We start from the raw sequence: 15,532 nt of genomic DNA, 5'->3' as shown, positions 1-15,532 counted from the left end.
ATTCAACACACACGGGCACAAGTGACCATGAACAACACACGGCCATTGAAGAAGAAAACAGATGCAGGCACACTGTGAGAACATTGTTTTCCTCCTCATGCATTTTGCATTTGATGTTGCGTACTTAATTTTGAAGTGATTCTGTGGCGTGTGACAAAAACATCAATCAGAATATATCTGACCAAAGCGGTTTTGGTTTTGTTGACAAGGCTGAATACATTTAATAGGCGATGACGTCCAAGACCGACCCAGAAAGATCTGCGCTTCTTTTAAAACTTGGTCCCTCCATGTTCTGGTCCCTTATGGAAACTTTAACATGGTTATTATACACTAATATTTGTCTATTCAATGGATTATTATTGGGTTATACCATCCGTCTTGATTCGACTGGACATTTCTTCTGGTCAGACCAGTTTTATGAAACAATTTCTGATGTGGTTATTAGTGTCTGTGTAAATATACTGTAGTCAGTGTTCTCCTTACACTACCATGAGAATAATCCATAATACAAATTAGTAACTGAGGAATTGTGCACACCACAGCTAAGGAAAACCTATACCTCTAATATGAGTAATCTCTACTGAAAATCTGTCCTCGTCACTGTGTGGAATCTGGTGGGAAGTTTTTTTTTTTTTTTTTTTCAGACCAGAGACTGTTGTAGTGCCAATATTAGAAATGAAAGAAGTTTCATTCAGATGAGATAAACTCTACTAATAATTAGGCCCATATCAGTGCCAATGTTAGTCTTGTGGGTCACTGATGCAGTTGATAAATGCAATCCTGAATGCATTTTAATTTTATCACTGTTGAGCTTTCTTTCTTTCTTTCTTGCATTTCTGTTCACTACTCCCACATAAATGTACCACAGGATTTTCTTTTTATTATCACCATATCACGTTCTGATTTACTGTACAATTACTGGGAACACACTTCACGGCAGCCGCATTGCACGTTGGTCTATTTCACAGAAAGCCATTAATAAATGAAATGTTGGAGGGGTGATTTATTTTATTGAATGGTATTTAGGATTTCTGTTCAAATTTATATAAATCAGGGTGAGTACATAACCAGCTGGCCGAAGAAGAAATACTACTGTGAAGGTTTTCCTAGCCACTCTCTTCCAGGACATCACACTGCTGCAGTGAAATCCATAAATTACATTTAAGATGCCCCATAAATCGGAGTTCAACCTGCGTAGTCTTCCGTCAGCGTTGAAGAAATCCCATTCCAGATCATTTCAGTGAAGGTCTCCTCGAGGCCATTGGGTTGAGTGATCTGATAACTTGTCATTGATATGATGTTGTGTATTGTATAGATCAGCAAGTTACATCATGTGCACCCTACACTGGAGCAGGAAATAGGGGTTTTAAGCATGAACGTATGTTTAAACGAGATTCATATTACCTTAAGTTACACAGTCCTTCATCTAATTATAGTAAAATCGCTGAAAATGTGTTCAAATATTTAGGTTGGCCTCGCCTCCTTAAATCGGCTGCATGGATTTCTCTGGAAAAAATCTCATTCGAGGAAACAGGAGCCAATTTGCAAAGTGTGGAGTGGTTTGTTTGTCAGTTTTTGGCAGGTGGATGTTAAATAATACGTGCAGGATGGTGATAAAGACAAACACTGTCGGGTTTTGTTATTCAGCACTTCAAGATTACACTGGGTGAATTGATGCATTGCGTGAAATCAAAACAAAGAATCCCAGTGGCACATAGCAAATTACGTGGTTTAAATAAATGTCTGTGTTTATCTTCGTGCCCACTAATGTTAAAAAATTTTTTTTAAATGGGCTACTTTTTCGGGGGGTGGAGGGTTATTTCTCGGTACTGATTGAACAACATAACAAGCATGATGAAACTATCGGCAATCTTTTTGTCAGCGAGAAGTGAGTGTATCCTCAATATCTGGTTCTGAAAAGTGCTGCTTTTCAGTGTGTAGCAGGGGGGAAGAGAAGAAAGAGGAAAGTTGAATTGCACCGGGTTATCTGGTGTGTTCACCAATTTGCAGAAATACACCAGGTTGAAAAAGAGCAGTGGAACAGAGGTGGAAAAGGCTGGTTGAGTCTGATCCAGCTCTCTGATATGACACACCAGTGGAAAACCCCCATACTGGTTTTCTTGTGTTATCGGCCTGGAGGAGAAGATCGGGGCAGTTTCTTCCAATCTGTCAAACCAGCAAAGAGTTGCTGATATGTTGGTAGAAATGTTGGTTTGAACCAAGACTCAGACTTTTTACGACTGCAACAATAATTTTTTTTATCATGTTATCCATCAATTAACTTATGCCATTAAACTTTTTCTCAAACACATTTTTACTTTACTTTTACCTAATGATGCAATTCCTCAGTGCAAACCTAATTAGTAAATATGTTGTTTACTATATTCCGCCATTAATTATTGTAGAAGCTGTATGATTTAACTCCAGTGCCATTGCCAGACATAATTGTATGACATAATTGCATTTGCCCCGATTTATTTTACTGCAAAAGGTTGCTCACATCGACTTACATCCTAAATGGAAAATTGTTTGGTTTATGTATTGGCTTGTATGTGCGTAAACAAGCTGTTTGGCCATTTGAGCTATAGCAGATAGACAAAGAGCCTCCAGTTGTGTTTACCTGGACGACTGACTAATTGGGTCAAAATAAGCACACTTGCCCAACTCGACCCACGGGAGCACACGAGCGCATGTACGCATGCATTCACATGTGCTCCTGTAAGTCAGCTTTGTTACCATGTTTTTTTTTTTTTTCCTTCAAACTGTAAATCTCTCTTAAGCTGCGAAATGCTGAAACTAGTGGAAAACCTCACTCGGTGTGTGTGCGCGCCGCATGTGTGTCAGTGAGGGAGAGGGAGTGCGTGTGTGTTTCATGTGGCCCGTACTCCTACAAGCTGGCTACCCTCCAGGAAGATAAACCCGGTGTTTGCTTGTGTGTTCAGGTCAGTGAGTGCTACACTTCACTTGCATTTAAATGGTTCCTCTCCATAAGGTTGCATTGAGAGGCACCGACTGCGTCCTTGATGGAAGCGGTAACTACACGGAGCTGGCATCGGCCTTCTGGATCGAACATTAAGTCACAATCTAGTGACTAGATAACATTGCATTGACTTGCTCAAGATAGGCTATCTGGTGAAGGTCATTGCTCATCTGTTGCATTCGTTACGCTGCGCGAGGTTTTCTCCTAGACATTGTGGTCCTGTCCCTTTATAACGGGGGTTACCTGATAGAGGAAGAAGACAAAGGAGAGACTCAGAATAAAGAGAAAGAGGGAGAGGGACTCACAGTGACATTAAGTAGATGAGAGTGATTGAGATGAAAGGTGAAATGGCTTTGCTGTATCTATTTTAACTGTAGTGCTGTTTAGTTCAAGTGTGCTTTGACCATCCTGGGTCCAGAGCAAAACAAAACAGCCTGTAGGGACTCGTGTCTACTTTGCTCCGAGCTGATAATGTGCCACACGTCCTCTGTATCACAGTGCCATCTCTTCATTTGCCATCTCTGTATTTTAACAGGCTCATACATCATACAGTGCCCAATCTGAATTTCATCAGGGCATAAAAGAATCCATTCATGTCCAGAATACTCAGTGGAAGGAAGGGGGACAGTACGCGTGACCTCGTCTTCTCATCTCATCCATTAGATGGACAATTTGAATGGAACGCGCCCATTGAGTTCATTAGAGGCTCATTAGGAGAAAGGTCTCCATTTGCCTGAGTCGGTCAGTCACTATTTACTGTCAACAAAAGCTGCAGTCGTCATTATTCTTACGCCATCGCATACGGAAATGAATAGAAGTTAAGTGACGGTAGCAGTGATCAACTGCTGTTATTGTCACCAGATCATATGAATGGAATCAGAGAGATGCATCTTATCTGTTCTATTGACGGTTCTGTCTAACAGTGTGATTTACACAGATCAAATAATGAGCTGGAGGGATGTCGGGTAAGGTATGCGCATTTCCTCACTGTGCATAAAGGCTGTGAAGTGTCAGAAAAATTAGTTCTTAACGTAGAGGAGTAACATTAGTTGGTTTATGTTGATTCCCTGTGTAGCTGTTGGTTAAGGTTGAATTTATCCCATCATTAGTGTGAATCAGTGTGGAATTAAATGTGATTATTTATTATTTTGTTGTATATACAACTTACAACAGAGCAAATTATGGAAATACTCACACCTACAGTATGTGTCATCCGTCTGCGTAGTGACATTTTTACTGTTTGTGCCGCGGAAGGCAATTTTCGCTCATTTCATTTAGAAGTCAAGTTGATTTCACAAATTGCGGCAGTTCACCGCAATTAACCCACCAGTAGTCTCCAAAATCCTGTTGTCAAGTTAATAACACAGTTCTTCTGTTTCACGCTACAACTTAACCTACCAGTGACGGGCACCTCGCACACCACACAAGATTGTCATTTACAGTACAGGTAGTCTTCAAGGGGATGCTTCTAATTTTAAACTGGAGACAAAACAACATCTACCAGTGTCAGTTCTCTAATGCTGTATTCAGTGCAAGATGATCACTGGCACATGGCAATGGAAACATCTTCACAGGTTGTGTGTACACTGATCAGGCATAACATTATGACACTGAGACAATTCAGTGTTCTGCTGGGATACTTTTGGACCTGGTATTTGGATGTTACCACCCACCTAGAACACACCAGGCAGCAGCCATCCCCACCAGGATGCAGCACACAAACGCTTTTGGAATGTGTTGACCTGGTCTCCAAATTCACTCCCCAAACTAATCAAGTATCCGTGACATACACTGGAACAAGCCTGATGCACAGAGGCCCCTCCCCTCATCCCATAGCACCCAGAGGCCCCCACTAACAACGTTGTGTTGGCAGACACCACAGGACACCTTCAGAAGGCCCATGTCCATTCTCTGATGACTCACAACTGTTTTGGAAACACAAAGGAGACCTACACAATATTAGGAAGGTGGTCATAATGTTATGCCTGATTAGTGTATGTAGTGTGTTAATATGTGTTGCTGTGTATAATAGGGTAAAGTTCACCCTGTTCACAAGACATGCTGATATATTGTAATTTAGACATGCAGTTGTTGTTGTGTAATTTTGTAATATGTCTGAGGAAAATATTAATGTTCCCAATGGCCTCATCCTTTCTTTATACCTTTTCATTTCCTATATTAGGTTACCCGGTCATTAGTTTGCTAAACTACTAAAGCAATATGTGTACACGACTTCCCATGACTTTGTGAGTTCCATTTGAAGTCAGCATCTATCTAAGAGGACGGATTTATTTATGACCCAAAATTAGCTTTAAGCCAATGTTGTATTTATTTACTTTTTTACAGAGGAACGTCTCTTACATTCAAGTTCACACAGCAATATAAGAAATAAGACAGCCAGTGCCAGGTAAAGCTCACTGTGTTTTGCAGTATACCGGTGTTTTAAGTCATTGTTGGTAGTGGTGCACCGCTGTGTTTTACATCCACCGGCAATGATGTTTGCTGGAGCTGAGCAGTGCAACCACTGTGGCAAAGAAGCAAGGCGAAAAAACTAAGGCCGTATGAATCCACTCAATCTGGCAGTCAAGAAGGATGAAATAGAACCTAGGACACACTGAAAAAAACTTTTCTGATTCTAAAGATAAAAAAAGAAAGTTGGCAGAAGGATCGCTGTCAAGGCTGTTAAAGACTTTTTGTAAATCACAGAAAGAAGTGGCTGAGTGATTACGGATGGAGGCATAGTACGTCGTGCACATCTGTGTATGCCTTCACATTTTACTGTCTCTCATTATTTCTACGCACAAATTTGGTTCAGAAGTTGTTTTTCTGCAAAGAAATGTGGCTTGTTTTTGCTTGTGTGTTAGCTCTTGCATATGTATGTGTGTGGGTCCCTACCTGACAACAAGCGAGAAGGTCGAGTGACGTGACCCTGGATCATAGGTGTGTGTGTGTTTGTGTGTGGAGTTTTTGATGCGCACGCCTGCCTCCGATGTCCTGCAGCATCTGGATGGTTCGGACTCAGGTGCACCCCTCCAAGCGTCCTGTCACGACACTGCACGCATCAGGATATCCTTTACCTCACATCTGGAGAAGCAGCCTTGTTTCAGATGATTTTGCTTGCATTTGCATTGTGTTGTTGGTGTGTAAGTGTGTGGGTGATTTTTTTTTTAATATTAACTGGGATTATGATTTATGGAAAATATAATCTCTTTCCTTTCTATTTTCTTCCCACCTGTGCTTTGTGCATTGTGTAGACCTCATTTAGTTGAGATTACAGTCCCAATGTGCCCAGTTTCCCCCGCTGCTCCTGGTCATTAAAGCCGGTCTGTATTATCTACAGGTTTGTTAATCCTCTTGATGAAAACAGGCAGGAAACCACCCTTGCATTATAAAATAGCCACCGGGGAAACAGCAAGTGAAATGTGAAAAACCTGTATACACAAATGTGTGTGTGTGTGTGTGTGTGTGTGTGTATCCGTGTGAGTCATTTAGGACAAGATAAAGATGGTGAGTGTGCCAGACGGATGTCATGTTGTTTTCTAATAGGCCCGTTGCCATTCAGAGTCTCCCTTTGGTGTTGATCTCTGACAGAGATAGAGCTAAGGGAGATGACACACGCATGCACACACACGCACGCTCTTTCTTTTTTTCTCTCTCGCCAACTTAAATATGAAGCCGAAATGTGCCGGAGAGAAATGGAGGACGTTTAAGTCTCACAAGTTCACTGTTTTTGGGAAAGTGTAGCAGTTAATTGGCTTCACTCATTCCATTGACTTCACTCCAGTGGTGGTTGCGTGGCCTCGGAGGCAGGGAGGAGACAGCGAGAGATAGTTAAACCTAACTGCACTGCTGTGAATACACAGGGCGACGCACTGGAACGCACGCGTTTCAGCAGTGCCGATAGTCTCGGAGCAGATCAGTTGCCTGTGGACAGAGACGCGGCCTGGTCATATTTGCTCCGATCAGATTAATATAGTGGTTGTTAGTTCATATGCAGGATCATGCCTCTTACACCACATTCAACACTGACTGTGGAGGAAAGACCACGGCAACGCTGCACATCCCACCACACAGGTGAGTCGAGAAAACAGGACGCTGGCACTCTGTTGAAGCTTCTTAAATTAAATCAATCGTGTTCTGTACCCTCTGTATCGAGAAATCAATGTCGTCCAACTTTATAGACATTCTAAGTAATTATTTAAGGAAGGAAATGTATTTATTAAATCATTTTCAGTGGCAAATAAATATGGGAAATGTGAGAATATGAAATGTTCTAGTTCTTTTACCTTTTGCTACAATAAAGTTGCATCAACATGGGCAACATTTGTGCACGACACCATAGTCAGCCAGAGGAGCTCGTGCAGTGACAGGCTGCTGAGGAGGTTGTTTCTCCCTCAGGCCATAAGACTGTACAACACCTCCTTGTGAGGAACCAACTGGCTGTTGCTGATACTGCTAGTATACTTTTTTACAAGTATTGTATTATATAATTTAAGTATCTATCTATCTATCTATCTATCTATCTATCTATCTATCTATCTATCTATCTATCTATCTATCTATCTATCTATCTATCTATCTATCTATCTATCTATCTATCTATCTATCTATCTATCTATCTTTTGTTGGTTCAACATAAACTGAACATTATTACTGTCCTGAAGGGGGATTTACTGCTGTTCTGTTAGAATGTATTTGTTTTCACTATTGTAGCCAATGTTTTGGCAAATGAGTGGATATTCAGCCACCGTCTGCTGAGACCTGTTGTTTAAAAATGTAATAACTCTTTAAGTTACACTGTCATTCTCAGTGTTTGTAAAGTCAAAGTGAACCCAACGTTTTTTAGTTTTTAGTTTTCAACGTTCATCTCTGACCCGGCCTTAAAACTAAATTCATTGTGAAGCAGCCGAAGAGGTCTTCTATTCAATGTCAAAAAGGGCTATATACTGTATTATAGGCTATATCCGATCATATTATATTTCTACAGGAGCCCATATGCTCCCCTCTATGGTCATATACAAGCCGAGCCATTCGTGTTGGTTAAAAAGGAAAAGAGAAAATAAAATGGTAGGAAAGAGGAGAGAGCAGAGAGATTAGGCCATTGATTGGATATGGTTCTCAATTCAGCTCCCTGCCAGTGCCAATAACAAAGAGGAGATACAATAGAGAAGGAGAGGGAAGAGGAAGCACGGGAGGAGGAGGGGGGGAGGTGGCCGGGGTTGAGTGTAATGGAGTCAAGACCCCTAACAGGCTGTCAGATGCTGCTCACTCGCTGCACGGTTACAACCCGCACACACACACACACACGAGAATCAATCCACTGTTTTGCTGGACAGCTGGTGTGTTTGTGAGTGTGCATGCGAGTGCGCCCCAGTGATAAATCTTAATTACACAATGGTGTGCAGGCCGTGTGCCATCTCATCATACCATGTCAAATCTCATAAGCAACAGTGAGCAGTGGGAGAGGAAGCGCGAGACACAGAGCTGCGACTCTATGAGACATGGAGAGCGTGGAAATGTGCATGCAGAATGTAGAGAAAATAGAAGCAGAAACAACTCATAGGGGTGAGAGGGAATGATGGGATGTAAAGCGGGAGAAATGTTAGTCTTTGAGGCGCTGGCGTTGAGCTGCTGTGGTCCCTGTTTTATATGTTTTCCTAGAGAACATCAAAGGCTGTTTAGTTCTGATACATGAATCAAATGTAAAAATCTCTGTTGCCGCTGCCGTCGAATGGACCTATTTTGTGCAGGAGCAGCTGGCGGATGAATACAGAGTTTTAGCATGTCCCAGAAAGAATGGGGCTGGGGGCGTTGTTGTGGCCTGCTGAGTCATCGTGGTCAGGGTGATGTGTAAAAGCAGCCCCCTCTGCCCCCCAGAGTAATGGTTAATCGTGGGAAGTCTGGCGTTAGGGTAAGTGTGCCTGTGTGCAGGCCTAGCCTGATTGTGGACGGTTGCGGTGGGTTTTAGCGTACCTTGGTGTGACAGGGCCAGTCAGGCGGATGGGGCGTGTGTTGTTGTAGCTGTGACAGTGGGGAAAGCCCTGTACAAGCAGCTCTCACCTCTGCTTGCTGGGAGAAGAGCTGGGGCAGCTCTCCCAGAGCAAAAAGCACAAAAAAAAGCCCTGTTCTTTTGTTTTCATGGCTGTTGTGTTCCCTCTGTTGTGGGTTTAGGAGTCTGGTCTGTGCGGCCTCCTGCTTATATGTGGATATGACATTTAGTTTTTATTCTGGACCTCTGTTTCTGGACTTCCTTGAATGGCAGTTTAACCCAGGAGGTACAACCTTTGAACCACAAAGTGCTGAGAAGGAAGAACCATGTTTAAATGAGAGAGTGTAACTTTCTCAATAATCAAAGAAGCAAAGTATTTATGTAAAACAAAAGTACACTACATACACAATTGATCTGGATTTCATCTTCACAATACAGTAACACATGAAAATAATAAAACAAGAAACCCACAGATACTGACCTCAGATGTCACTGAATACACATGATTTAGGTGTGACGGCAAATGTTACCAGGTGGTCCTCACCTACACTTGGGTCTTTTGTTGTTGTGGTATTGTGTGGGCGATTGGAATCAGGACTTCTGAAATGACACGTGACAGCTGAAGAGAGAAATACAACAAACTGGGGACAAACTGCAGCATGCTGCGAGTGAGAGTCTAATCACTGATGGTGCTTTAAATGACCAATGCAATTTGCTTTGATTAATCATTTCTATTTTAGTAAATTAACTTTGTGTTGACGTTTTTTTTTCATAATTATTATTTTAGAGTTGCTTATTGACTCAAATCTAATCAGAATCAAATCAGTCTCCAGTGTATTGTCTCTGGATTTTAATACTTACACTCAGAATAATATGCTTCTTCTGGGCAGCATTAAATTAAAACTATTTATACGTTGATAGATATTACCCGCAACTTTAGAGTAACCGTAACTTAACTATTTGTGATCTTTAAATACATTGCAGTAAGGAGCAGTATTAGCACTTTGTCTTGTCAGCTTGAAGGAATTCATCTTAAAGATGCAGGGTGTGAAATTATAAAGCCCACTTTTTAACACAGTGCTTCCTTTTCTCCCAACTTCAGCTATTCATGTTTTCAACCCAAATGAACTCAAATTAAAACGTCTCTGTGACAAATCAAAGAAGGGACACTTAAGGTGTCAGATTCTCTGGTTACACTAATGACACCATTAAACCGTTAAGGGGCAAGAGTCTACGATGTTAACATGATTTACTTCGTAGCAGCTGCGACAGAGGGCAGGCAGACATTAAAGCACGACACTATCAAAAACAGAAGTCTTTTCTCTTGTGGTCTGACAAATTACTTGATAAATTCAGTATTTCACCTTGTGACATTTCCCGGTACCTATTAGCTAGTTTACTGTTGTGCATATTCTAACTTTAAAGGAACTCATTATCTACAACTCTGCGGTTGCTGATAAAGCTTGTGTAGTCAATTATAGTGTGTTACACTGTATATAAATTAAACATTTTACTTTTATCATACAGCTTAGCTTCTTTGAAGCTATCATGGATTATTGTAAAAGTGTGTGTGGAGACATTACAGAAATTTCTTGGTCTCTAATCCTGAATGTGGGTCCCCCTGCGTCTCCACACTGTCTCCCTGGTCGTGTCTGTGGCAGGATAATTGGCTCCAGTCAGTCACCGTGTCACTCACAGACCTGCAGCAGATGTGACAGCAGAGCATCACAGGCTCACAAATGCGCGCGTCATTGACTCCGCGCAACACAAAGACACACCCACCCGCATTTTGCCATAAATGCGCACACATGTATCGCAGCGGTGATGCACGCACCGAGACAGCTGTGCATCCACGTATCTAAGGACCGGAGCTCTGACATAATTTACCGCCTCAGTGCATTTAACATCCGCTTTCTCTCCCCCAGCTCTTGGTCTCATCCGGTTTGGGCTGGAGTCGCTGAATAACATTAAACATTTCTGTCAGAGTGTCTTCTACGCTTGAATTATGTGTGAGGGGCTGTTCATCTGGCTTCTGTGTTTGCGTCCTTGTGCGTCACTCTACTCCAAAGTGCTGTGATTTCTGTTCTTTCTCACGCAATAGCAGTTGCAGTAGCAGTCCTTAATTTTTTTTTTGTTATCTTTATCTATCTCGTTTTGGACGTTGCTCCCAAAATCTCATAGCGCACTTTCTGTTTGCCGTCACCTCAAACTAGACTCCTTACACAGAAGCACGCTCATGGCGCGAGCCTGTCTCTGCTGTCACTTCACCGTGCTCAGGTCAAGGCTCCATTATTTGACAAAGACTGACTGAGTTTCTCTCTCTCTTTCTCTCTCTGTCTCTCTCTCTCTCTCTGCAGGCACAGAAATCGTGGATAGAAAGAGCATTCAGCAAGAGAGAATGTGTTCATATCATAGTGAGCGCCAAAGACCCCCATAGGTGAGTACAAATGCATGTAAAGCCACTTTTCTTTATGTTAATGATGTGACAGTCCACTTAGAATAGAAAGATTAAGACCTTGACCTTTTTAAACATGCCTCAGAGTAACATCACATTGGCCTAAAAACCACGAATAACAAGTTGACTGAAGTTCATGCCAGTTCATAAAAACAGTAGAAGGCGCCATGTCGTTTTAAGACAGAGCATAAACGTGTGGCTGTGTATCAACAGATGTACGTTAAAGTACATTTATGAAGGTCACCTCTGTATAATGATCCTCAGACTATAAAAGTATTTCACTGATAAAATCACTTCAGATAAATGAGTTGTAGTTTGAAGACGCCTTTGAACTTATTATTTCAGCTGCTCTAATCTTTAGTACAGCTGTTGATGTTGCCTTTGCAAGACACATTCACAAATTCAAGGTTAACCCCTGCAGAGCAGACCTTGCACACTCACACACACACACACACGCACACACACGCACACACACACACACACACATACAGGAAATGACAGCACTTGTTGAGTAAACAACATTAGCATAACTTGAGGAAAATGAGTGAAGGCCATGAGCAGTGGATGTTCCTCAAGATCATGTCAGCCTTTTCCTTTCAGTCACTAGTGCTGATTCATAAAGCAGAGCAAGGCGAAATTCCTTTAGTGAGAGATGATGGAAACATGAAATGAAAATCAAATCCTCCTGACTCTAGACCTCCCAGTGCTTCACTCCGCCTTGTAAGGCAAAAAAAACTAACAAAAATTAATATGAATGCGGCTTTCAGTAATGTACAAATACTACAGTTCAGTGCTGTCATTCTGCTAACTCCTGGAGCTGCTGAAAAGAGGAAGGTGAAGAGAGATGCAGAACAGACAGAAGTTTGAAGAACAGAAAACAAAAAGTGACAGAGGCAGTAAAATAGTCATGTAAATCCTACTCCTCTTCTCCTCCCAGTCAGAAGAGGAAGGTCAGCTGACAAGCTGTCACTTCAGCCATGCTCACCTCTTATTGCACACGTCTGTGGCAGCTTTCACGCTCCTTTCTCTCCCACTTTCAGTCACACACAATCTCTTTCTCACACTCCTCTTTTTCCCCCTCACTATGCTACAGTAGTTTTGCTTGAGGCTCAGACCTCTTAAGGTTTCAATTATGCTCTGTAAAGGGCTCCAACATACCAGTCGTACATTCACTTTTGCTTCTCCCCCTTATTCAGGTGCTGTTGTGGTCGTCTGATAGGTCAGCATGTGGGCTTGCCACCAGGCATCTCCTCCAGTCAGAATGATAAGGCAGAGCGTTTGGCCAAGAATGACAGCCTGTCAGAGAAGTGGTCAATCAGCAAGCACACACAGCTCAGCCCCACCGATGCCTTCGGCACCATTGAATTCCAGGGAGGAGGACACTCCAACAAAGCCATGGTGACTCCCTTCACTTACCTTGTTGTGTTGTACTTTGTCATTGTTCTCCTCAAGGTCAGCAACACAATCCACACAAATACACTAATGGCAGTGCTTGGCTTGGTTTATTCAATAGCATAACCCTGTTTGAACCCGATTCCACTGGTTTGCCAGTATGTATGCACCAGTAGATGTCATCAGTCAGCCCTGTAATAGGTTACACTTTGTGTAGTTAAAGCTAATCTGAGCGTTTTAATGATAACAGTAGTAAAAAAAAACAAAAAAAACATGATGTTAGTTGAGGAATGTGTACCGCTATGCTTGCTCACTGCACCAAAGAAGAAGAAAGAGCAACAACATCAGATGAAACACGGCACATTTCTCTAACTGGAAGTGAGCCGAAATGAAAGAGGTCGCCATTCATTTATTGTTTCTTGCTATTGTGACACTACGTTCAGACAGACTGCAGCTCACGTGTGCAGTGACTTAAGACATTTTAGGTGACGCGCAGCAATGCATGAAATTGATCTTGTGTAGCTCAAAGATGTCTGCATGTGTACTTGATTTCATACACAAACATTTAAACAGTACAAGGGAGTAGAACACGGTGTTAAATGATTAATGGCTAGACATGTGGCATCTGGTTTTTGACCTCTTCTGGAAGCGCCCCCATGTGTAAACAAGTGTGGCTGAAGCAGTTAAATGATATTCAGTATGTGAACTATGTCAAATTAGAGACACATAAACATAGATGTCATATTCTTCAGACAACTGTAGCTGTGATCTGAAAATATTCTGCTCAGTTGCAGCAAACAGGTACAGAGGAAGGAGGTGCTATTTGGTTGGGTGACTGAAATAAATTAGCCAGGATGACAGTCCTGCCAAGGCTGTACAAAAATCCCACTGCTACGGTTTAGTTAGTCAGTATAGTCAAAAAAAACAAAATGAATTGACAAAGGGACTCATTGAGTATCCTTGTGGAGAATGCCTGGAAATAGCAGCAAAATCAATCAAATTAATGAAGATGTGATGTAAATTCATATAATGATTGATTTAAAAGAGTTAAATGTCTAGAGACAGTAGCAGATACGTATTTGCCTGATTAATATATCCTATCCTCAAAGCACTCCGACGGCAAATTTTATTCGTACGGTCTCCTTCGATCATAACCATGGTAACATAGTGTAGCATTCTGGTATCGCACATGATTCGAAATGAATTATGTGGTAGTTATTCTCACTGATAAATTATTTATCCAGAAGCATGTCAGGATGGATTTCTAAGGCCGAATTAGATAGATAAACAGATGCTCCAGAATGCATGTGGTTCTTCAATCATCGCAAACATCTGTTCAATATTTTCTGTAACCCGAAAAATGAAGACCCTTCATTCTAACAGATCTGCAGACTTGTTCAAAGTGCCTTCTCTTCACAATTTCCTTCACACGTAACGTAATGTGATGCACATCTATTTATGAGTTAGCTCTGTCTGTGTTTATGTGTCACACGCACACCCTTAGTCACCATGTGCCTCAGAGTGATTCAGACTGTGCATCGCTGACACATTTCTTACTGTTTGCAGTACGTGCGAGTGTCGTATGACACCAAACCTGACCTGCTGCTCCACCTGATGACCAAGGAGTGGCAGCTGGATCTGCCCAAGCTGCTTATCTCAGTCCACGGGGGCCTGCAGAACTTTGAATTACAGCCTAAACTCAAGCAGGTCTTTGGCAAAGGGCTCATCAAGGCTGCCATGACAACAGGAGCCTGGATATTCACCGGAGGGGTTAACACAGGTGAAGTACCCTGCAGATAAACCAGTTTGTTTTGAACTGAATGAACATAAAATCCCTCGTTTCTGTGTGGATTCTGTGATATATCAGTGTAAATTATGTAAAAACACATTTCAAGTGGACGTTTTACTCATAGCCTCATTTCTTTTTATAGAGATTAAGTGGGCACTTTTGTTAGGACTATGATGAGTGTGTTCAAATATTCCTCATATCTTATCACGGTTAAATAACAATGTTTCACCGTGCTCCGGACTCCAAACGCGTTGAGCCGTCGGATCGCTGTAAAATGGTTATTTCATTATGTTATGAGCACTCGACTTTACAGACAGACACTTAAACTCAAGCCGTACTCTTGAAGTGGAAGCCCTCAGTTAATAGTTCATGCAAATTGACTGAAAATAATGTCAAGCAGTCTAGACTGCTTATTTTAACGACTGAGCATCAATGAATGGAAGTGGCGCTTACATCAAAAGGTGCTTCAAACAGGCCATTAGTAGCATGACGAAATAACCGAGGCGGATATTAGAGCACTGTTTGAGTAAAGAAGAGACACAGCTATGGAGAATATTGCTTAAGACTGAGTAGAGCTGCAGGGTTTGGCCTGGAGGAGGCTATGTGAACTGGATCCTGAACATAGGAGTTTGAGGGGCAGGAAGTGATAGTAGCAAAATTGTGTTTGATAAAATAAAACTGTGAAAACTGCAAAGTCAACATAAAGACTGACAGCACATGAATTATGCACCAAAAAATAATAAAAAAAAAACTGTGTGATCATCTATATGGAAAGTAGTCTGAGTGTAGTGAGTGAAGTCTGTTTCCAGCTTTGAGGGGGGGTCGGCATGAACTCTTTGCATTGGTTATCAGTGCTGCTTTGCTTCTTCTGTCTTCTGCACTGATCAATCATTTGCTTCTTAAGTCGTCTCATAGAGAAGAGATTTG

The 15,532-nt window shown here is 41.8% G+C and overlaps 1 protein-coding gene across 18 annotated transcripts in view; it reads left to right on the top strand.

Annotated features, from left to right (window-relative positions):
- The window catches only part of trpm3 (transient receptor potential cation channel, subfamily M, member 3), a 118,787-nt gene that overhangs the window by 52,685 nt on the left and 50,570 nt on the right, over positions 1-15,532 (top strand). For all 18 annotated transcript variants that reach the window (XM_047592974.1, XM_047592976.1, XM_047592973.1 and 15 more), the window contains exons 2-4: positions 11,327-11,406; positions 12,621-12,822; positions 14,383-14,596. In XM_047592974.1, the coding sequence (XP_047448930.1) occupies positions 11,327-11,406; positions 12,621-12,822; positions 14,383-14,596 (496 nt within the window). The remainder of the gene's footprint in view (positions 1-11,326; positions 11,407-12,620; positions 12,823-14,382; positions 14,597-15,532) is intronic.

The sequence above is a fragment of the Mugil cephalus genome, chromosome 8 (genome assembly GCF_022458985.1).
Source record: "Mugil cephalus isolate CIBA_MC_2020 chromosome 8, CIBA_Mcephalus_1.1, whole genome shotgun sequence".
Classification (NCBI taxonomy): Eukaryota; Metazoa; Chordata; class Actinopteri; order Mugiliformes; family Mugilidae; genus Mugil; species Mugil cephalus.
This window is presented reverse-complemented; position numbering and strand designations above follow the sequence as displayed.